This window comes from Actinia tenebrosa, unplaced genomic scaffold, assembly GCF_029948245.1.
Source record: "Actinia tenebrosa isolate PJP-AT-01 unplaced genomic scaffold, QUT_ActTen_1.0 PGA_scaffold0__85_contigs__length_37466705, whole genome shotgun sequence".
Classification (NCBI taxonomy): Eukaryota; Metazoa; Cnidaria; class Anthozoa; order Actiniaria; family Actiniidae; genus Actinia; species Actinia tenebrosa.
Window position 1 is genome coordinate 27,538,401 of NW_028292569.1, and position 24,893 is coordinate 27,563,293.

Below are 24,893 nucleotides of genomic sequence, written 5' to 3' on the forward strand. Positions count from 1 at the left end.
GCCATTTTCGTAAAAGTATAACCTCCACTTTATTTATATATTTCGCCTTTATTTCTTGGGGTTTAACCAAAATGAAAAACTAAGCAAGAAAGAAGAGTCTTTGTTTTATCTTCTTGGAAGCGTATTTGTCTAAAAATGGACCGTTACGTCCGTGTAAGGAAAATTGGCGAAGGTTCGTTCGGGAAAGCTCTTCTCGTCAAGAAGAAAAATGACGGCAAACACTATGTTATAAAAGAGATAAACATTTCTAAGGTACGTTTGGAAATGCTGAATCACCTTAACTATCAAGGCAATTGAATAAATATGGATTGTTCTTGTAGATGAAGCCAAGAGAACGAGAAGAATCGAGGAAAGAGGTGAGTAGAAGGGTGAAATATTCGGGTCGTGAATTTTGCATGTCATTAAAATACAAGCCGTTTCTAAGTTACGGCCGTTGCAGAAAATGGCTTCCCACTTGAGCTGTCTATCCTTTCTCGATTAAAAAACCTTTAAAATACAAGATATTTTAACCAGAATTTGAAATTTATGCCTTAGAATTCATTCAATTATATCTTGGATCGCAAAATGGTTTTGATAGAAGATAAATTTGACTATTTTGAGTGCCATCAAAAATATCGATATGTCAGTATGATTCATTCGTAGAACGTGTCTCAGCAGATAAATGCATGTTTGCCAACACTTTTCATGTCATATTAAGCAGTTTATCATGACTTCCTGGTCGTATTTGGTTTAATTTCACATGCATAATTTTTTAACCCTAACCCTTGCCGTTCTAACATTTTTGGGCAAATAAATAATCGCGCAACTTAACATTAAATGGTCTGTAGGCCCTATCATATGGACCCCTGGACTGTGAAGCACACCAAAAACTTGAAGAGGGGGAGAGTTGCTTAGATTGGATAATACATTACAGACTAGTATGCATAAATACCACATGTCTATGTGTGTGGAGGGGGGAGGGGGAGGGGTGGTGGGGCTTAATTTGACCATCTCCCATCTGCACTTCCTTTGTCCGCAGTTTTTAATGTTGTATTATTGGTAACAGTTTTTTAAATTTTTTATTTTATTTTTTGTAATAGTTCTTCTAGTTGAAATGATTTGTGAATAGTGCCTATTGTATTGCTAGGTCAAAGTTCTCTCTCAGCTAAAGCATCCTAACATTGTGACATACATGGAATCTTTTGAAGGTAAAGTAGAGAACCCAGATCCTGTATGTCGGGATGGTGGGAGGGGCAAGCATCCAAACCCCCTAAACCACAAACGAACCCCTTAAATGAGAAATGTGAACCTCATTTTTAGGCCATCTCAATGATATTGAAGCCTCTAAGGGAGAATAATGAACCTAAGATATAAGATAATGTAGTACCTGTCTGGGAAAGAAGGTATAATGTAGCAAAGCCAAACCCCTGAACCCCTTTCCTAAGAATCCTGGATTTGACCCTGGATTGAGTTACCTAACTATATTGCTTATGAAATCCAGGTTGGCTCTCTTAGAGCTCAGCTATTATTGAATGCATTTATCCATTTTAAGTTTAAAATTTTTACTGTGTTCTGAGAAAGAGAATGAGAATTGGAAAATGAGAATTTCCCGCATCTGTTTGCAATTAGTTCAAAGATGAAATGCTGGTACATGTAAATTATAGTCAATCATTTTATTTTACTTATTTTTCAGAGATCGGAAATTTATACATTGTGATGGATTACTGTGATGGAGGTTGGTATTGCAACAGAACTGAAGTAGTAAATTTTCATTAAATTACCTTCAAGGTAATGGTGTTGAGTGATGTCATCATGACAGTGTTGTAAGTTATTGCTGTTCCTGAAAAAAGTTGTTATTTTCATAGTGGCCGACATTGCAACAACTTTTTATAATATTAGCAGATTATATTGTTTTACTTAAATTCATGTGATGTTTTTTCTAGGTGATTTATATAAAAAGATAAATGGTCAACGTGGTGTGCTATTTACTGAAGATCAGGTTAGTTAATTAGTTAATTAGTCAGAAAATTCGATTAATGGCTCTCAAATGCAATAAGAGACATATTATTTTGTTTTGATATACATTGAATAGACTGCTCTTGGATGTACATTGTCAAGTTTTGCAAATATATAGACATTAATTTATTTATTGTAATTCTGGAAAGATTTTTTCGTGTGCAGTAAATAGAATAAAAAAGTTTAACCCTAAAATAATCTTTGGGCTGATCTACTGTATATCAGGTCTTGGCTAACTCACAGACCAAACTATCAATTATTTTGTGTAATATGGTCTCAATGTTGTGTGATTTGTACTGTAGGTAATGGACTGGTTTGTGCAGATTGCTCTTGGAATGAAACATGTACATGATAGGAAGATCCTGCACAGGGATATCAAGTCTCAGGTGAGCTGATATTCCACTCTTTGTTGATAGTGCACTTGCTGATTATAAGAACTTTGATTTACTTTTTATTGAATTTGAAGTTCATCTTTGAAGTTGCATTAACTGTAGATACAATAATTTTGTTTTAGAATATTTTCTTGACAAGACATGGGATAGTTAAGTTAGGAGATTTTGGTATTGCAAGAGTATTACACAGGTAATTCAAATATGTGGAGGTTTTCTCTACTAGTGTATGTCTAATTTATCCATTCTGTCAATTTATACGATATTCATGGTGGTTTTAATGGATGGAGGATAACCAGGGAACCTGAAGAAAAACTATCATATATATGATGTTTTTTTGCAAGCTTCTCTCCATACTTATGGATTTATGGATGGAGAAAAACCAGAGTCAGTATCCCCCCCCAAAAAAAAAATCAGCCTATATATGGTGTTATTTTGTAAGGTATCCACACTTACTGCCACTCAAATGTTGGTTTTACGGAGGGAGAATTTGAAAAACCAGAGTACCCAGGAAAAATCCTTGAGACAATGGATAAAAAACCCTGCATCAAACAAAGTGAACTACCAATTTTCATCGTCATTCAATAGTTTGTCTGTTAATTTATATGTGTGATTGAATCTTTATCGACAGTACTGTAGAATTGGCCAGAACATGTATAGGAACACCTTATTATTTGTCACCTGAGATAGTAGAAAATAGACCATATAATAATAAAAGGTTGGTATAAAAGTGTATTTTATATATCATAACATTGTGCAACGTGGAAAAATTATAACATACCTCAATGGGCTCTTATAAAGAGACTTGAAAAAGAGAAGAAAAACTGTTTTCAACCATAATTGTGTTTTCTTATGGCTTTTACTCCCACTTTGTTTTCAGTGATATTTGGTCTTTAGGATGCGTTCTTTATGAAATGCTGACCCTTAAGCATGCTGTAAGTAGAGTTCAATCAAACTGCTCTTATACATTAAAGGTTATAAGGATTTTATGCAGGATGTTCATGGTATCTATAATTGATTGTTCGCACATGAAATTGTAAAAATTAATTGTATTACTTATGATTGTGTTTGTTAAATCTACTAGTTAAATATTTATATGATATTTGAATATGGCTCATAATTTTTCTTTCTGTATATGATATTGTTTTAATGTTTTGATATGTTAAATTATTACTTTCTTAAAGTTTGAAGCTGGAAACATGAAAAATCTGGTCCTAAAGATCATAAGGTACAGTTGGTGTAGAGAAAGAAATGTTAAAAGTACTTAGCAATAAAAAAGAATACACAAAGATAAACCCATATTTATGTAATATTCAATTCATAGCTATTATTTCTTTTTATTTCCTTTAAGTTTTAAAAGTACACACTAAATGTAAGGTTCTAAGGGAGCATTCATTAAAGGAGGGTGTTGGACCAGAGTAATCCCTATAAACAGTAATGTGAAATCTTCGGACTCCTCACTCCCCTCCTCTTTATGTTAGTATGAAATATTTGATACCCCCCCTCCCCCCCCCCCCCCCCCCCCCGCGACCTTTTGATTGAGTGGAAATTTAATGACCCTCCCCTGGATTCCTCCAACCCACGCTGTCCTCCTAAAAAAGGAATGCTCCCTTAGTGCAGTATTATGACCTTCGTATGTTACTCTTTTAATTTTCTAATTTGTGTCTAATTTGTTCAATTTCCTATCCTTTCCACCAGGGGATCATATCCACCTATACCTACGAGATATGGTGCTGATATCCGACTACTAGTTGCACAGCTTTTGAAGAGAAACCCTCGGTAATAATGAACCATGTATTCCTGGTTTGTTTGATGTGGTGGTGAAACACTAACAAAATTAATATTGTATCTTGGTTTACAGTGATAGGCCATCAGTAAATACTGTTTTGAAGAAGAACTTTATCCAGAAAAGAATACAGAAGTTCCTAACAGAGGAGGTAACTGTGTCAGTTGATAACTAGTTCAATAAAACTTTGTGCTCAACTTTTAAATAGAAATTGGTTCATTTATCCCATTTGTTCATTTATCCTATTTGTTCATTTGTTCATTTTCCCAGTTATTCATCCTTTTTTGCATTTTTTCATTCATCATTTTCAGGTTATAGAAGATGAATTTAGCCATACGGTTCTCCATCGGAAGCCATTTGGTGTACCAGGTCAAAGACCATTACCACCCAAGCAAGCCCCAGTCAAGCCTTCAGCAGGTGAAGTATTTCTATACTTTGTGCTATTAAAGAAATAGAAAATGCACATGCCTGCTTTATTCATTATAAAGCACATGGTAATCAGGGAAAAAAAGATTATTATTATTATTATTATTTTATTAATTTAATGATTATTTTTATTTTTATCTTATAGCAGCTCCTAAGTTCAGTAGACCAGAAGCCAAGTATTCGGTGTCAGTTGCACAGAAAAAACCGCCAAAGTATTGTTCTCTTTACAAGTCCATTTTGATTCCATTTTCATTTTTCATTTGTTCAATTTTCTCATTTCATATTTTTTCATTTATTCATGATTAATGTTTGAAATCATAGGAAGCCTGGTTCAGGAGGTGAAGTTGCTAAAAAAGTAGTCAAAGACCGTATTCCGGTGAGTTAATATTTTTCAACGTCATGTATACAGTACTCTTGTTTTTCTGTTGAAGCCCAGATTTTTTTTGGTTGTTCCCAAGATGTTAATATTTTTAAACATCATGCATGTACTCTTGGTTTTCTGTTCAAACCCAGATGTTCTTTGGTTGTTTCTAAGATGCGAATGAATGAAAGGAACCTTCAGGGCATCCCATAACATTTCCCAGCGTGTTCATGTTCTGATCTATTTCACTTTTTACTTTGCAACTACTTTCAGTGCATTCACATTCTTGATAATTAAAGTTAGGTGAAACATATGTTATTCTTCATTGTTCTTAAGGCTAAACTTGCAGACAAGAGAAAGGAAATGGATGCAAGGGAAAGAAGAAGAAAAGAATTAATGCAAAATCAGGTACAATATTAAAAGGGAAGTAACTAATGCAAAATAATGTGGAAAAAAATTGAATAGATATTTTGAATAGTTCAACAACGATTATAAGGTTAATTGATTATAAGATTACATGTCGTGCACAATAAAGTATTCATCATCATTCTGTTACTAATAATTAATGATAATAATTTGTTTATCTTTTTTATGCAGGATCAAATGTACAATGAGCATATGAAGAAAATACAACAGCAGCGCTGGGAGAGACAACAACGTGAGCACATCAACAAAGCGGGGGAGCAGGCTTGGAAATCGACCATGAGTGTTGGACTTTCCCCAGAGGTAAATATTATACAGAAAGTATATTCAATGTTTAATAACTTTATTTCGTAATAATTTGTAAAGTGACAAATGTTTGGATTGTATCTTTAATTGTCAGAAACAAGCTGCAAATGCACCCAAACAACATGTTGTGGTAGGTAAAGCTCAAAATCTTCCCTATACAATGTGTACATTCAAATAATGATAACAAGGGTGTACAGTGCATACAGTTGACAAGGGTGTATAGTGTGCACAGTCGACAATGGTATATAGTGTGCACAGTTGACAAGGGTATATATAGTGTGCACAGTTGACAAGGGTGTACATTGCATTCTGACAGTTGACAAGGGTGTAAAGTGAGCACAGTTGACTAGGGTGTACCATGCAGTCTAACATACAGTATATTTTTATTATGTGTTTTACAGAAGAAGGACCCACAACCAATGAACAAATATAAAAGACCAATATCTGCTCAAGAGAGAAAAGAAAACATTCCTGAAGCACCAAAGCCATCTAGACCTGTGTCTGCAATAAGTGCAAACAATGTTCCTCGTAACCCTACTCCTGCATGGGAGGCTGCAATGCAAGGACAGATGAATAGGTGCGACAAACATTAATTAATTAATTACTGGGAGGTTCTTATATTATAGTGCATTTTATACATCTCAATGGGCTTTACATTTTTTCGAGACCAGTGGAGGACTTTACGGGCTGCATATTCAGGTGTTATTAGCAACTGTGCAGCTTACAATCATGAGTGACTTGTTAGTACAGTGTACATTAGTGTTATGCCTCCAATTTGGGATAGCCTGTTGAACCAAGACACAATCCCCTACTCTTACACGAATAATTCAACAGGTTCTTTTATGTCCCCCATTTTACTGCAGGTTAGGAAGGGGAAGATCTTCTTGTTAAGTTTTTATTTCTATTAATTAAGGAATGGAACCATAATATAAAAATGTTAATGGTGCATAACTAAAAGAAAAAAATTAGCAATTTTTCCTCTAATTTTTGTTAATTATTTTAAATAATTCAGTATTTTTGATTACATTCACCTTCTATGTTACCAGTCATTAATTTTCAAAAGTGTTTGTTTGGTGTTAATGGTGGTGGTGCCACTGTGCCAATGAAAATAACGACCAATGGCTAATGCATTAAGAAATGATTATCTGAATGATAGGGAATATGCAGCTAAGGCAGCAGAACAAGCCAGAATAAAAGAAGAATACTGGGCAAGAAAAAGAGAAGCTGCACGGAACAAGAACCGTGGAATGGCAGACTATGGAGGATATGTAAGTCATGAGCTGGATAACAATAATTTATCATTAATTGTTTATTTGTCAAGAAGGGCTTAAGATTAACAGTGGGTCAATGTCCAACAATTTCACACCAGAATTGGAACTTGTCTGGTCAAATCTTTACCTTGTGGGTCATTTTGGCCAAACATCATGAATGACTGTTAACTGACCAATGATTATTTTAAACCTTAGCCAAGTGTTGTTTAATTGGTGATAATTTTTTCTCTCTTATTATAGGACTATAAGCTGCCTGAGAAACCTAAAGGTAATCTGGGTTTGTTGAAGCATGTTGATGTAACTTAGTATTAATTCTATGCTTAGTATTGTATAATTATACTGCAGTAGATATAAGTATCAGATGCAGGGTCACTCATTGAATAACTTATTTATAGATGTTCTATACTCATCTTTTAACTTGAGAAGAGTCAATTGTTCATTTATTACTTTTGTTTCATATAAAGCTGCTGGAAGTAATGGCGATAGAAATGGAAATAGAAATGGGATAAGAGGTAGAAACAGAGAAGAACAGGTACAGTACAATCCATTCCATCCAAGTTTCATGTTTAGTATTTCTTTTAAAAAGTAATATTTATTGAGCCCTATATTCTCTGACTTCCAATCTTTTAAAGGATTACCTTGCAAGACTTGAGGCTATTCGACGCCAAAACTATGGCGAGCGCCGAGAAATTCAGAGGAGAATGGCAGGTATCCGTGGCCCACCACAGGATAGGCCATCACAGGTACAACCATGGTGATGAAAAGTTTCTTTTCCATCATTTTAATAAGTTAAAAAAAAAATTCCTGATGATGTGTTTTGTAGAAAGAGGAAGTTAAGGTCCCTGGGGATCCAAGATATGATCCTGAAGCCAGACGAAAGAAGATAGCAGCCCTCAAGGTAGTGTCTTTTACATAGTTAAAGAATGTCAAGCATGCACACATGTCTCTGTACTGTGTTATAAACATGCTAAGAGCTGTATAGCCCTGATATAAGCAAGCCAAGTGTTTCTCTTGCTTTTCAAGTACTCTATAGCTTCCAGAGTGTTTATATAAATAATACAGAGACATTACTGTAAGCAGTCGTTTTATATTGCTTTTATAAAATATTTGAAAACAATTTTGCATGAGCATGTCTTTGTTCTCTAATAGCCAATCAGCAAGGAAGTAATGTCTTAGATATTTTATAATCATGAATAATAATGATCATACTTTAGTCATGTTGTCCGTGATGGCTAATTTGGTATATCACATGTTCTAGCAACAGGCCGAGGAACGGGCTGCAATGTTACGAAAACAACTGGATGAAAAAAAGAAAGCTGTGTTGGAGAGACTAAACAAGGCAGGAAAAGAAAAATGGGAGGAGGTTTGTTTCCTTACAGCATTACTTTTTGTAATAAATAAACTTGGTGATGCCCCACCATATATTGTTAAGAGATTTCTTATAAATTGTTATGGCCAACAGTACCATGATACAGAATAAGCCTGAAGCAAGATGACGTTTCACCCCCATCTCTAGACCATAATCCTTTTCACACTGCTTTTGTTTTTTAATTATGACTATTGTTCCTGTATTCTCTAAGGAATCAAAAATTTTAATACGAAAGAAGTTTAAAAACTATTATGGTATAGATCCAGGGGTAAAACTTTATCTTGCTTCAGGCTTATTGCATATCACGGCACACAAGGTCATTGTTTCACCAATTCTCAGATAGTACTGGCATGGCATAGCACATTTTTACCATATTGTTTTAAATAATTTCTCTTTCTATGGCTGTTAGTCTTTTTTTAAGTGCTGCTTAAAAATTCTTGTTTAACGGTTCATTATTGTGGTACATTTGTTTTAGGAGCAGAAAAACATGAAAGAAAAACCAAGTGCAGATGAAAGGTAATAATAATGATACCTCTGTGAAGTTGGCATTCTTCATTCAATGGACAGCTTGTTGCACAGTCCAGGAATTTTTTTAAATGTCTAGTGTAAAACAAATTCTAAGCAGTTGCCAGGCAAGGTTGATATCCACTGTCAGTACAGTTACGTAATGGGAATGGATGCATGTGCATGTACATGAGATACATTCCTAGCATGTAAACTTAATGTTTCTTCAACCAACAGTAGAGCCTTCAGACATTGGCGGCCATCTTCAGGGATGATGGTATTATTTGTCATAACAGATTTTATGTTTTAGCTATTTCTAGCAAACTCTTTTTTCTCCATTAGTATTATGTATATATTATGTATAATATCATATATCATATTGAATTTATAGTTACCCTATTTTATTTTAATTTTATTTGTTATTCTTTAGACCCATCCCCATGAAAAGAGCAGTACCAGAGGGTAGGCAATTTTTATTAATTTTTACAATCAAATATGGAAAAGTATGAATAATGTTTTTGCATTATTTACTGGTTTTTGTTTGTTTGACTGACACATTTTGATGGAATTTGCTATCTGATTTTTACCAAATAAGGCATAATAAAGCTTGTTTTGCATCCATCAAAAAGCCTGTGTATAGAGGTATACAAGTACGCTGTACATTAAATATTAAGGTCATACTTTCACTTGTCACACTGTGATACATTATCTATGAGTCCGTAAGTTATCTACTTAAACATACCATAGACCCCTTGCAGCAAAATGGAATGCAGCTCAATATGTGGAGGACATAATAACACAATAGGTTTCCCATCCTCAGGAGATTGAAATTCTTTTGTTTTGTCCTCCAAATTGAGCTGCTTAGACGTCACATGCAAGGGGTCTTGATAACTAACATAAGACTTAAATTAATTAATAACAGAAAAGCCTGTTGCTGCTGCAGTTGGACTTGAGACAGCCTTAAAACAAGTTGGTGTTAAGACTTTGTTCCGTTCAAATTCTGAAGTAAGTAAATTGTCTGCAAATAACTACACCTACAGTCTCTGTTTTCAATTTGTTTTTAAATAACTAATTGCTATTTTTTAAATAGAATGACATTGCCAAGGTGATTAAGGAAATGGACGATGATGAGGAGCCAGGCATGATGAATCAGCATCCTAGGAAGAAATGGGGTGCCATACCCTTCCAGCCCAGGCTTTTACCATTAGAGGTTACATCATCCCATATGGAAGGTAAAGGAAAATGGGGAATAAATGGGAAATGCAAAGTTATGATATTGCCATGGACACTCCTAACATAGGTTAGTTGCAGTGGACCCGGACGAACCTGACCTGAGAAACAATAATGAAAATGATGATGATTTATATAGTGCCCTTTCTAATATGTGGATATAATCGTAGGCAGTTTACATCGAGTTGTGAATGTCAGATTCCTTTTTTTGTGCAGTTTACAAAAATGAGAAGAAATAGTTAGGTGTGAAGTGTAGGCACTGAGGGTGGTCACTGAAGGGTTTTTAAAATTTGGTTAGTAATGATGAAGTGTGGAGAGACATGATGGCCATTTAGAGTGGTCATCCGAGCCTACCAGTTATAATAATGGCTTTGCACTCAACATCACTGGATGGCAGTCATGATAGGAGGCAGAAACAAGATTTAATCTGGTCTAATCTGATTTACATGAGAAACAATTCAGTTTCCCAGGGGAGAAAGGCTCTTATTGTTCTGTCTGCTGTCATGGCTACCATCATGTGATGGTGCAAAGCCTCTATAGCTCATCTAATCATCATGTTTCCCAATCAGCTACTAGTGCACAAGATGCAGTAATCAAACCAGGAGATAAAAACAGCCCAGCAAGAAGACAATGGGGCCAACAAAAAACCCAGATAGTCTCGGCACTAGAAAATATCAAGCTTCAGACAGCCACAACAACAGTAAGAGGCATTGATCAGAGTGATGCTGCTGTCAAAAATGAGAAAGGGTTTGTAGCACAACCTGGCAGTCCTAGTCCTAGCATAGGTCAAACTACTATAATACAGAAACAGCAAGATGTTGCACCAAGCTCACCTATTGGTCAGACTATAACAGTCTCTAATCCTTCTCCACTGGCTGGGCTTCCTGTGGTGACAGGGTCTCCAGCTACTCCTAACACAGTGATCCTCAAGAAACCTAGTCATGAGGAAACAATACCAGAGGAACAAGAGGAGAGAGAGGGACCTGCTAGTGTAAAGAAGGCCTGGGATGAGAAACCAACCACACCTTCTAAAGGTACGATGTGGTATACATCTGTATCTGTGCATACTTCAGTTAAAAAAAAAACGTTAAAGAAACAAATGCTAGAGAACCTAGAGAAAAACCCTCGAATCAAGGAAGAGACCCATAAATTTATTCTCATTTCATACCAAGTCAAGGAATCAAACTTGAAACCTTTCACTATCTGACTATTGATTACCTCTACACACTATAATTTACAGCACACAACATTAATTTATTATGATTACGTTTTAGATTCTGCTGTACCTAAGTCACCACGCAGCCCAAAACCTGACGACAGACAAGCATATGATCATTTTGTCAGGTCAGTTATAATTGAAGAAACGAAAACTGACAAGATCCCAACAAAAGACGAGCAGTCTGCTGTAGTAGAGGACTTAAAAGTGGAGGATGTATCTGTTGAGGAGTCGTATGTATCATTATTATCAATCAAAATATCAAAAAATATTTGATTATAACTTGGTTGTTGAGCATTCAATATTTCGGCTATTTCATTTCAGCTCATTTCATACTGCTGATGGCTCACCAGAGAAATCATATGCTGTGATGCTGAAAACTGGAAATTTTGATACAAATTCAAGGGTAAACAAACTTTTTTAAATATTGCCAAGGCTGCTAGACTGCTGCAGGTTGGGATAATAATCCTTATTAAGCCTTAAAAGTCTTGATTCCCTGACTGAGGTAATCAAGGGTGGCATAGTGGTAATAACCTTGATTTACACTAGGTATTCCTTTTAGTGTGAATGATACACTGTCAACAGGGGCCCTATATTGTTAATGGATGATAATGGTGATGTGGTTGTGGTGGTGGTGGTGATGATGGTGATGATGAGGATGGTGATGGTGGTGGTGATGATGATGATGATGATGATGATGATCAGGATGGTGGTGGTGGTGGTGGTGATGATGATGATCAGAATGGTGATGATGATTGATGATGGTGGTGGTGGTGGTGATGATGATGATGAGGAGGAGGATGGTGATGATGATGATGATGTGGTGGTGATGATGATGATGTTGACGATGATGGTGATGATGATAATGAGGATGGTGATGATGATGATAGTGGTGGTGGTGGTGATCGTTTCTCAAACTTTACGTTCCCTTATATTCAAATGTAAAATTTTATCTCTTGGATAAGACCTAGGTGTCAATGTCAATAGTGTGGTAAAATATGATATTAGATTTAATAGCATGCAACTTTGATTTGAGATTGCGACCGATACTTACAAACTGAGAGTGCATTTGAATGTATAATTAGTCTATGCTGTAGGAACAAATTAGAAAGGAACGTAATGTTCCGTATGTCGTTAACTTGATAGTCGGATTAAATGCTATGAAAATTTCAAAAAAAAAAAAATTTGAATTCATAGCCATACAGTCGTTTCTGATCTTAAAGTTTATTCTATATAGGAGGATATGATGGATATTAAGGAACTGAATCCGTTAATTCCATATATTCCAATCGCAGAAAAATATTATTAATAATATTATGTTATATAATATTTATATATATAATATATATATATGATATATATATAAAGTTTATTTTATATAGGAGGATATGATAGATATTATGGAACTGAATCCGTTAATTCCATGTATTCCTTTCATAGAAAAATACTTTTAATATTATTATGATATATAATATATATAACATATATTATATCGTTATTAAGGAAAGATAGACTAAAATCTTAAAGTTTATTTTATATAGGAGGATGTGATGGATATGATGGAACTGAATCCGTTAATTCCATGTATTCCAGTCATATAAAAATACTTTTCATATTATTATGTTATATAATATTTATATATATATAATATATATAATATATAAAATATATATATTATATATATAATTTTTTTTTATATAGGAGGATATGATGGATATTATGGAACTGAACCCGTTAATTCCATGTATTCCATTCATATAAAAATACTTTTCATATTATTATGATATATAATATTTATATATATAATATATATATATATGATATATATATAAAGTTTATTTTATATAGGAGGATATGATGGATATGATGGAACTGAATCCGTTAATTCCATGTATTCCTTTCATAGAAAAATACTTTTAATATTATTATGATATATAATATATATAACATATATTATATCATTATTAAGGAAAGATAGACTAAAATCTTAAAGTTTATTTTATATAGGAGGATATGATGGATATGATGGAACTGAATCCGTTAATTCCATATATTCCAATCGCAGAAAAATACTTTTCATATTATTATGTTATATAATATATATATATATAATATATATAATCTATATACATAATATATATATATGATATATATATAAAGTTTATTTTATATAGGAGGATATGATGGATATTATGGAACTGAATCCGTTAATTCCATGTATTCCTTTCATAGAAAAATACTTTTCATATTATTATGATATACAATATATATAATATATATTATATCATTATTAAGGAAAGATAGACTAAAATCTTAAAGTTTATTTTATATAGGAGGATATGATGGATATTATGGAACTGAATCCGTTAATTCCATGTATTCCAGTCATATAAAAATACTTTTCATATTATTATGTTATATAATATTGATATATATAATATATAACATATATAAAAATATATATATTATATATATAATCTTTTTTTATATAGGAGGATATGATGGATATGATGGAACTGAATCCGTTAATTCCATGTATTCCTTTCATATAAAAATACTTTTCATATTATTATGTTATATAATATTGATATATATAATATATATAATATATAAAATATATGTAATATATATATATTATATATATATAAAGTTTATTTTATATAGGAGGATATGATGGATATTATGGAACTGAATCCGTTAATTCCATGTATTCCAGTCATATAAAAATACTTTTCATATTATTATGTTATATAATATATATTGTATATGATAGATATGATATATAATTATAATATATAAAAAATATATATATAATGTATATATATAATATTAATATTATACTATTCTTATAATAATAGTATAGTAGTACTCTTCATCTTTATGTTTCTTTCCTATCACGATACCATGTATTATACGGATCGAGTTCCGTGAAATCCCTAAAATCTATCAATAAGAAATAACTTTTGCAAAGGGCAGGCTAGGAATGTACTTGCAGTATTTATGTATTAGAATGACTGATTAGCGCAGTACTCTTCTTTTTATGTTTTTTCCTATCACGATACTATGTATCATACGGATCGAGTTCCGTGAAATCCCTAAAATCTATCAATAAGAAATAACTTTTGCACAGGGCAGGCTAGGAATGTACTTGCAGTATTTATGTATTAGAATGACTGATTAGCGCAGTACTCCTCTTTATATTTTTATTTTTTCCTATCACGATACTATGTATTATACGGATGTGAGTTCCGTGAAATCCCTGAAATCTTTCCATAACAAATAACTTTCGCACAGGACAGGCTAGGAATGTATTATAATTTGAATATTAGGGATCGAACTCTGTCAAATGTATATGGTTAGCATATGCTGAAGACGTGTGAAATCAACAAGAATGTGTATGGAATGTTCGCAGTTTCTTATTGTTCCTTCTGTTCAATTTTGTAAAATTGCTTACCTAAGGTCCCAGTAGTATGGATGTTTATACTTTTATTTTCAAGACATGCTTTATACGAGTTTCAATGGTCCCATATGGGTTGGGTCATTTCATAGCTCAGACCTTTTAAGGAACTAAATCGAACGGTGCCGTCAGATTTATTCATTGTGACTTTACACATTTGGCCCTATATAAGTCAGTTCCACATTTGCCACAATATCACTACAAGATGAGACGAACGAAGAATCCGTGTAGACAGCTGAACAGTGAGGCTATCAAGGGAGCTGCGTTATGTTACTTGAGTCCCATCATATCCGGAAAATGCAGCATCATAAGTGCCAAGTGTTGTCCAGAAGTCCGTGATCAAGGGTTAGAAAGCGCATGGCTTAACGTTTGTCTCACGAGAGATACGTGTGACAAAGCATTGCTTGGTAAGTGTTGCATTTTGTTCTCGCAATTAACGATTTGCTTTACTGAACATTCACCCTTTGCATTTCTTTTTCAGGGATAAGAAACGTTGCATTTTTCTTTAGTAGTATAACAACACAAAGTCGGAAAAGTGTAGGCCAAAAGACTCGGGCCAAGGGCACAGATGTAGCTGAAGATGACGACGAAAGTGAAGATGATGAAGAAATTACGGCAAGTCAGTTGATTGCTGGTGGAACAAGCCAAGGATGGATAGCGGCCAATCAAACCTTGGTTGATAAAAAGTTGTCTCCAGCGGTTGGCTATTGGATTGCGTTGACTACGCCAAACGGAGCGCCGGCTAATCCACTTATAGTGCATAGAGTTTTACTAGAGTGTGGCGTGGAAACAGTAGCTAATCAGGTAATGTTTGGACTCAATGCAACGTTTTAGCCAGTAATACGTCAAGATTGGTAGCTTTCTATGATTACTGTTGATTAATTAATCTTAGATTACCTAATTATATTTTGTGTTTCATTCAATGTCAGGTGAAGTTTCAGGAAAGCAGAGAATCCGCCGCATTGAAAGAATTATATAAAGTGCTGAAGGACCACAGAAATCCTTTTATGAGAGACCTTGTGAATTCCTCGTACCAATCACTTTTGAAAGCCGAGGCATCGCACTACATGAGCGACAGCATGGATATAGTGGATGACTGTATTGTTACTGAGAGCGTAGTCAGAGTTACGCTAGTAAACAAAGCATTCCAGAGCTGCCTCCAAGAAGCCATCTTGAAGTTGGAGAGTGCTAAACTAAACATCGACAAATTTGGCTTTGAGGAATCAAATTCCAGCAAGACGCAAGAGTCTGCCGAGGATCAAGATCAATCCCAAAGGTTTTGTGACCATCTCACAGTGCTCATCAACGACATCGGGATCGCCATGAAAACCTTAGGCTATGCAGTTTATCGTGGTAAAATATACAAGCACATGGAAAAATCAAAATACACTTACTCGTACAAGTGTGACCCCAGACCTTTTGTGAACATTCTAGCAGCCAATGATGATTTCAAGGCGCGCCTCTTAAAGGACATGAAGAAGGTGATTGATATCCTGTCCGACCCCTTTTGTGAAGTCATCCGACCAATAAATGTGGATTACGACCTCATCGAAGTGAATGATGGCTACTGTTGGTCAATCAAAGGACGTCGATTTGTTGACCATGCAATTGACGAAAAAGACATCGGACAAATCACGCCCAGAGCATTTTGTCCTTTTGACCATGCGAAGGAGCCCAACCCCAAGTACTTTCGAGAGATTCTGGAAAATAGTCTGAGTGAAGTGGAAATTGAAATTTTCTGCCAAGACTTTTTGAAATTGCTGAACTATAATAAGAAAAAGCACAAGGAAAAGGTGCCATGCCTCGTCGGGGATACAAACAGTGGCAAGACGAGCTTATTTATTCCACTGCTCGGCGTCATACACCATCAAAACATTGCTACCATCACCAAACAACGAGTGTTTAACAAAGCCATGATTACAGATTACACTGAAGTGGTGTTCATCGACGAAGCCACGCCGTCAACCTTAGACATCGATGACTGGAAAATACTCACTCAGGGAGGTTACGCTGCGCATGACGTGAAATACCGAACAGCCAAGTCGTTCATAAATCGATGTCCCATGATCATTACAGCCCAAAACAAGCTCGAGTTCGAGCCAGAACATCAACCAGCCATGGAGCGCAGACTTAGGACGTACACGTTCAAGAGTCTTCCACGACTGAAGAAGCGAGCCGCAGAATGGCTCCAAAGACATCCAATGGAGTGCATAGTTTGGGCGGCATCGAAAGCACGCCCAGCAGAGGATGAGGTGGACAGTGGCACGGATGACAGCGAACACCAGGAGGAGTCTGATACACAGGAAGGTTTTCTCAAGGAGTCTGAGAAAGAAGCTTTAAGATCACTGGTCTTCAAAGATGTATTGACAAATGACGCCTCGCCGATGATCGGCCGTCAACAAGGTGATGACGACATTAACGAGAGCGGCGAGGAGGAGGAGGAGGAGGAGGAGGAGGAGGAGGACAACGACGACGAAACACAGGATTCATTGCTGTCAGGAGAGTTTCAAGAAGACTCTGAGAAAGATAAAAGTATGGTCCGCACTTTGAAGAAAACACTAAGACAGTGTTCTTCGAATTCGCTGCGTTATCGACAGCTCCAGCAACTTCTCCAGGTTAGTTGGTATTGGGTTGTTTTTCTGTTACCACGTCCACGTATTGAATGTTTCTGTTTATTTAACTTACATACCCTTTTATGTTATTGATGGATCAATATCCAATTGTTCCGATTCTCTTAGGGCCATGTTGAAAGGATGCGAGAAGAAAAGGAGCGCAAAGAAAGAGAATACAGACGAAGACAGGAAATCCTAGAGTCGAAAGGAGTGTCGAGGGAAAGCGTAGATCTCCTTCCGAGAGATGACATGGAACCCATGCCCCCACAAATCCAGCAAGAATTGGAAGCCATCCACCAGAAATTGCTAGAGAAGAGAGAACGAGAAGAAGACAATAAGATAAAGACCGCTTTTGAAAATCCATGGGTGGAAAGAACCGAGCGCAAACTATACGCCTGCGTCTTAAAACTGCAGTCCGATCCAACCAACACAACCCAACGGAAGTCCACAAATTGTTTACAGGAGATTTTGAGTGACAAGCTGAAAACCCACTTCACCAATCTAAAGTTGTTCAAGTGCGAAAAAGCAGTTTTGGAGAGGCGAAAAAAGTGTGTCGAATGGGGTCTACTAGAAGATAACATGAAGCATCTGGTTACCTCATTGCGTAATGCCTTGCCGTTCACCCCACACGTCTTAGCAATATCCGATCAGGAAGGGTCGGCAGACGTACCAAGTCAATCCCTTTTGACCGCGCGATCTCAAGAACACGAGGGTTTTATAAGTGACCAAATGAAAAGGCGCAAAGAAGACTCTCAAGAGGCCAGGACAAGTGAGAATAATGCCAAGAGACCCAGGATAACTTCCCTATTTCATGAAACCAATAGAAAAGTTCAGTGAAACTTAGATAATGACTAGTAAATAATACTAATAAAACACTAATAAAGGATCTACATTGATTCAAACTGACAATCAATAAAGTTTATTTATTTGAGTTAAACTTTCGCAAAGCGCGATTTAACAACGAGTTTGCTGTTCGTCCCTCTTGAAACTTGTAGCTAGAGTCCCTCAAAATAGCCGTCCATTGTCCAAAGCCATATCGTTTTATCCCTGCTTTTAAGAATTCATCTTCGATCGGTGTGAAGAGAAGCAGTTTCCTTTTCTTTGGCTTGTCAGTAGTAGATCTCGGAGGTTCAGGCTCGAAGTCGTTTTTCTCGCATTGAAGTTGCGACGATGATCCAGTCACTTGGACATTTCCGACGACAGTCGGCTCGTTGGAGTTCGGTTTTTCGACAACGGGGGGATCTTGACCGAGTGAATTGCTCGCCAAATCGTTTGAGAGTCGAGAACGAACATCGTTGGTCAACTCAGTCCCTTTTTCTCCGTGCAATTTTTTCAGATATTCGTGAGCCTTCGTGGCAACTTCGCGAGACCTTCGTTTTTGATAATGTACCCTAGCTACAACAGAGCTGTGCTTTTGATCTTCGGAAATCGTGCATTGTTCGTTGCTTTCGAGGTGTTTCCGACTGGCCGTTTTGACGATTTGACGGTATCGCGTCGGATGAATGTACTTGCCAGTTGCATCGAATACTAATTTGCTCATCAGTTGTCCGATTTTACTGTGCTGACTGCCGTTCCTGGTAACGAGAACGTATTCGCAGACTGGTTTTAGATGAGGTCGTATGACATTAATGTATCCATCCAACACTTGCATGCTGGTGTTGGTCAAGTACAATGAATCAAATCCATACTTGGAGGTGGTCTTGAATTTTTTCTGGTCAATGAAACCCCCATTGCTTTTGGCCGATTCGACCATGTCCACTGTCAAATACTGATAAGTCATTGGACGAGAACCCTTAACTTTAATAAACAAATACACGGCCACAAATTTGGTAGCAAACGACAAGTCTGAAGGGGTCACCTTGTCAGGTGTTTCTCGACACACTTTAAGCACGCATTCATATCGCGGAAGGTGATAGGTGATCACTTGTAACAACTCTTCCATTGTGGCCCAGTGGCCCTTAGCTTCGAGTGTTTCAATGTCCAGATCATTGGTCCATTGTAGTCTCATCATTTTGGCCACTGTTTTATGTGCTCTCTTCAAATAGACCTCGGTGCACGTTTGATTTCGCAAAACCGTATCGGATGATGTGCCATGGATCTTGCGGAAATCTAGCAAGTCTGATATAGCATCCAAGTATCCAACGCGACCTGCATGACCCAGTCCCCAATCCGTCTGCATGGCATCCGCAAATTTGAAAATGAAACTAGGTGAACTCAAGCAGAAATCCACTATGTCCCAACTTAAGTCTTCTTCGTCGTCGTCGTCTTCACAACAAAATTTCAAAAACTTAAAACTTTTTCGAATAATTTGTTGAGCCTGTTTTGGAGTTTTGCATCCCCCACCGCTTCCAATCAACCATTTCTCAAATTCTTTGCCAAGAGTACTTGAAATATCAAAGCATGGAACGATTTTTTTGACACTTTGACTTGCTTGAGTTGGGTTGACTTTTTCATCGCCAGAATTGGATGTTGTTTGAGTGGATACATCAGGCTGTTCGTCGAAAAAATAAAACCAACGATGTTTCTTTTTCACATGTTTTCTGCATCCTCTTCGTGTCCCAAATGCATCATGGTTGCATGATGGCACTGGACAGTGGAAAAGGCCATCTTCTTCGTCTTCTTCTAAATGTAATCTTTTTGGTTTCGGCAAGGCGCTGTTGATTTTCGACCAATCGATTTCTCTACTGTGCTTACTCATCATTGATTTACCTATGACCTCAACTTCACTCATAGTTACTGGAATATTTGCTTTTATAACTTTCATATACCCCAAGAGACCGAATCTCAAAAGTCATTGGTTACTATAAGAAACTATGATCTTATATGATAAACAGGTTTTTGTCTGCTCTTCTATTCCATTAATTTAGATCGATTAAAAAGAAAAATGATTATGGAAATGCCCAAACTTATATTGTAATGCCTAAATTTGCCTGAACTTGCCCGAATAGCCTTTGTTCTTTTATGCTGACCATACACAATACCACTAAGCATGTTTGAGCTTGTCTGCCCAAACATGCGCAGTCATGTCTATACATGCCTGGACATGTTTAAACTTGACCTGTATTGTTAAAGACTTGCCCAGACATGCGCAGTCATGTCTATACATGCCTGGACATGTTTAAACTTGACCTGTATTGTTAAAGACTTGCCCAGACATGCGCAGTCATGTCTATACATGCCTGGACATATTTAAACTTGACCTGTATTGTTAAAGACTTGCCCAGACGTGCGCAGTCATGTCTATACATGCCTGGACATATTTAAACTTGTTCTGCATTGTTTGAGACTTGCCCAGACACGTACAGTCATGCATGAGCATGTTTGAACTCATCCTGTACTGTTCGTTACATTGTCTTTTTGTCAATGTACCAAGAACAGTCAACATTGTGTTCCTAATTGAGATGTCAACGATAGGAACGTTTGTTCCTGTTGTTGTCAAATAGGAACACTTTTGAAAAAAGGAACTCTTCAACAAGGGAACAGGTGTTCCCTTGCATGCAAAATGGAACAATCAATGTTCAAAGGAACACAAATGAGGACCACTCGTTCCGATAATACATTGAATAGGAACAATTTTCAGCTTAAAGGAACCTTGCTGTTCCTGTGTTCAACTAAAGAGAACATTTTGTTCCGATTAACAACTATCTATGTTCCGATTTGCACTCAACAAATAATACTTGGTCCTCTAGACACCTAATGTATTCAGTTCTGAATAAGCAAAGGGGACATAAACAAAACTACGAGGAACAAATAGTCGGAATTTGACGATCTCAAGTGACTTTGAACGAAAATTAAAGCAACTATCGATAAAATGATACCTTTCTAACTATCACTAACTTGGTGTCAATCGAATAACGAGTCGTACAATGTCCTATAAGGTTCAAGACATGATATCATTGATTTTGGGAAACGTTGATGATGATGAGGATGGTGATGGTGTTGATGAGGATGGTGATGGTGATGATGATAGTGGTGGTGGAGGTGGCAATGATGATAATGATGATGATTAACATTTTGCATTCTTCTTTACCAGAGATTACGAACTTGCTCCATGCCAGATCTGCGTCTGTTATTCACCACACCTCATAAAAATACATTCTTTGAAAAAGATGAAGATGTTCCTGACAATGATGATCAACAGGATGATGTTGGTGATAATGATGTTGATGAGGAGGGGGAGGGGGAGGGAGAAGAAGAAGAAGAAGAAGAAGAAGAAGAAGAAGAAGAAGAAGAAGAAGAAGAAGAAGAAGAAGAAGAAGAAGAAGAAGAAGAGAAAGAAGATGATGAAAATGACGGAGATGATGAAGAGGAAGGAGAGTTTGGTGATGATGATGAGGAAGAGGAGGAATTAGCTGAAGTAAGGTAAGAAAGAAACTCTACATCATTTAAGCATGTAAAATAACCAAACCATTCTAAACACAGGATCTTTTATCTAGTGATGAAGAAGAAGAGGCAGAAGAATATGAAAACATGTTGGCTTCAATGCGTGATGTTCTTGTCAGTTCTGGTTAGTTTTCTCAAACTTTTCAATAATTAATGGTTTGCAATCATTTTCAAGAGAGTCCAAATACATGTACATGGCAGCTATGTATAACTTAGTGGTATTAGCAGTGGAAGCTGTCGTAATAAAAAAAACATTTTGTTAATTATCATCAACATAGCCATAATGATGTAACATGCAAACAAAGAATGGCTCTTTAGATTAACTGTCCGAACTTAGTTATACGATCAATTTTTTTAGCTCATTCACCATCTCCAATGAAGGCAGTAGGGACTGTTCAAAGCATGGACTGGGATCCTACTGGTGACACAGCTTCTCCTACAGGTACAGTACTGCTTGTTAATTACATTACTGCCTTTTTTTTGACTCATTGTGGGCCTATGCTATTATTTGGCTCATTTGCATAAAAAATGTTATAGTCCTTCAGCCTGCTTTGCACACTGTGTTGTGAAACCAGATAAACCAGTTTACTAGTCTTTTGCATAAAAAACTGCAAACTAAACCAGATAAACCAGTTTGTTATGCCTCATGTTTCGTGTGTAGTAATTTTCCTTGTATTTGCGTTCCTCCTTTGCTCTTTGTAAACATCATTATTTATATTTCTTTACAACAAATTCTCTTTTATTAGTTTTACCTTTGCTTATTACTGTGTCCATGAGTCGTCTCATTGAGACCTTTGATTTGTAGTTATGTTTAATTGTTAGATTTTTGTTTAATGCTTTCTTTCACCTTGTAGCTGATGATGCTGATGGACCCAAGAATGATGAAAATGGTAGATCATCAGAGCTATCTAACCTCAATGAAGACTGGGATTCTGGTTAGTGCTTCCGAAAAGATAGAATGCTTTAAACCTTATTTTGCAGCTCCTATACATCTATGTTATTTCCAGTGGTTAAACTTGAACTGGAATATTATGTTGCACTCAAATATACACTCAAATAAATATTGCAGATTACAAAAAATACAAGCAGTGCTATTAGTTTGGCATGCATTAGTCATTAAAAAGTAAACTTTCAAGTTTACCCCCTCCCTCCCCTCCCCTAAAACTCCATACAAAACATGGCTGATTTAAGTTACAGAATACTAAAGGTTCAAATGATAACTTATTTCTGCAAACCCTAAGGTGAAGGAGAGGTTGATGGCGATGAAGATGTTGAAGATGGACAGAAAGAACAAGAAGATGACAGTGTATTCCAGCGTCTAGAAGAGTCACGCCTTGCACTAGAACAGGAGCTTGGCTTTGATAGGTTTCTTAGGGTTTACAAATATCTACAGGTATGTCAGCGTCTTGCTCTGTGATCACCATGGTCTTTGAGTCTTTAGCTTGGGCATAATGTTTCCCAAATTCCCTGAGTATTATTTTTTGCTTAATGGTTTAGCATGAGAGGAAAGAAACATGCATACATCTGAGACCATACATGTGTCATTCCCTAGAGTATCATTTCTTTGTTTAACAGTTGTGCATGGGAAGACACATGAATTTGGATAGAACTCAAACAAGGAATTTTTTCTAAAGAGAATGACCATTAAATATATGTGGTTCATAATGGTTGGATGTCATACATTACAGCCACATGTCAGACGACTTTGCATGATATGAAATCAGCTGTACCTAAGAGATTCATTGCATGTTTTTCTCTTCATACTCTAGGCTATTCAAGAGAATGAAGATGAAAACGAAAATGCCAATGTTGGTTCATCAGAAGAGATAACAGAGTTACTGGGTGATAAGGAACATTTGTACCCCAAGATACTGTACCTGGTCATTGCCGACTCTGCATACAATGAAGGTGAGGACAATAGTGATACCCTACCTACTCTTACCTTTCTCCTAACCCCTCTCTCCTCCCCTGCTAGTTTTTATGTGATGTTTATACCATGTTAGGTACTGTATATATATATACACTAATAATTATTCTGTTTACAGATAACCAGTAGCCCTGACCATCACACCTTGCAAGTCAGAACTACTAAAGTGGAATAGAATCTTTTAAAATTGAAATCTAGATTGATGAAAACGGAATAACCTTGGGGCTTCTTTCACGTATGTAATGTTGGTTTGATCTCTTGTTGCCAGGAAATAAATCAATTTGGCACAAGAGAATAAAAAAAAATTTACATGCATGTATACATGAAACACAGTTAATCGTACAGTAATGAATGTGATAAGCAAAAAATATTTGTAGTGTATTCAAAGTTTTAATCAATGTCTTGGACTTATATATACTAGTAAGCACATGCACTACACCATATATAGGTAGCCAGTCAAAAGACAGTGTGTCAAAACACAGACATCTGGGAAATTAACATGGATTGTATATATGATTTGAACCAACCCTTTTATATTCTTAATATTCATTTGATCTCACCCAGAGTCCAGAGTTGGGAGTGTATTCTTTTATAGGATATTTTTTAGTTTACTGTAGAATAATTTACTACACTTGCACTTCTAAGTTAGCTTGCAATTTATTTTACTATAAGTACTCTCCTATGAGGCTTAAAAGAAGGTACTTGAATTGATTTCATTTGAAAGCCCTTTATAAGCAGCTGGGATATCATTTGTTTTTTGATGTGTTTGAAAAAGCAGTCATTCGTAGAAAATAAGGTGCACTCGAACGGTGATGTATGGTAAGAGGTTGCTAATAGATTGATTCTGAAATGTGATGATCACAGTCAAAAATACCATGGGCAGCTGTGGGAGTTTGGCAATTTCAGGCAAAGTGCTTTGTGTATTTTATTTAATTTTTGTCCAAAATTGCTTCTCTATTGGCCACCCACAATGCTTTCCTTAACAATCATTACATCTTGGAATCAAACTTTTAAAAGACCATACTCACACTAACTTGATTTAATTTATTGACCAAAAAAGTTAATATACTAATTATTATAGTGTGGAATATATGTTTAATATATTGATTTATTTGTGAAAAATCCATTGATATTAACTATTAACAATATTTCGTTTTTACTTTAAATTTATTACTAATGATATTGTAACGCAATAAATACCAACAAGCTGGTTTATGATTCTTGAATTCTTTTTCTCT

General features: G+C 35.9%; 3 protein-coding genes across 4 annotated transcripts; 2 read left to right on the forward strand and 1 right to left on the reverse strand.

Moving 5' to 3' along the window:
- Nucleotides 1–24,866, forward strand: LOC116286885 (serine/threonine-protein kinase Nek1). 2 transcript variants are annotated; one of them, XM_031693474.2, is made up of 39 exons: nucleotides 1–252; nucleotides 321–356; nucleotides 1,127–1,187; nucleotides 1,673–1,714; nucleotides 1,923–1,978; nucleotides 2,298–2,381; nucleotides 2,510–2,577; nucleotides 3,016–3,102; nucleotides 3,265–3,319; nucleotides 3,569–3,612; nucleotides 4,083–4,163; nucleotides 4,246–4,321; nucleotides 4,482–4,587; nucleotides 4,742–4,808; nucleotides 4,918–4,972; nucleotides 5,294–5,365; nucleotides 5,555–5,683; nucleotides 5,781–5,816; nucleotides 6,088–6,263; nucleotides 6,843–6,954; nucleotides 7,198–7,225; nucleotides 7,422–7,489; nucleotides 7,590–7,700; nucleotides 7,781–7,855; nucleotides 8,216–8,320; nucleotides 8,802–8,842; nucleotides 9,261–9,292; nucleotides 9,753–9,835; nucleotides 9,921–10,062; nucleotides 10,630–11,094; nucleotides 11,335–11,509; nucleotides 11,601–11,682; nucleotides 21,379–21,707; nucleotides 21,782–21,852; nucleotides 22,087–22,170; nucleotides 22,583–22,663; nucleotides 22,970–23,121; nucleotides 23,498–23,636; nucleotides 23,774–24,866. In XM_031693474.2, exons 1-39 carry the CDS (start codon nucleotides 136–138, stop codon nucleotides 23,782–23,784), a joined length of 3,834 nt encoding a protein of 1,277 aa, XP_031549334.2. In that variant the 5' UTR covers nucleotides 1–135; the 3' UTR covers nucleotides 23,785–24,866. The 2 variants fall into 2 exon arrangements, with proteins under 2 accessions (XP_031549334.2, XP_031549335.2); XM_031693475.2 differs by having other exon boundaries at nucleotides 4,745–4,808.
- On the forward strand, nucleotides 14,939–18,282 carry LOC148914000 (uncharacterized). The gene is made up of 4 exons (XM_089025947.1): nucleotides 14,939–15,140; nucleotides 15,206–15,537; nucleotides 15,663–17,348; nucleotides 17,472–18,282. Exons 1-4 carry the CDS (start codon nucleotides 14,939–14,941, stop codon nucleotides 18,180–18,182), a joined length of 2,931 nt encoding a protein of 976 aa, XP_088882073.1. The 3' UTR covers nucleotides 18,183–18,282.
- LOC148914001 (uncharacterized) lies at nucleotides 18,265–20,043 on the reverse strand. Its single transcript, XM_089038612.1, has one exon. It carries the CDS (start codon nucleotides 20,041–20,043, stop codon nucleotides 18,265–18,267), a length of 1,779 nt encoding a protein of 592 aa, XP_088894738.1.
- Nucleotides 24,867–24,893: the final 27 nt, after the last annotated feature.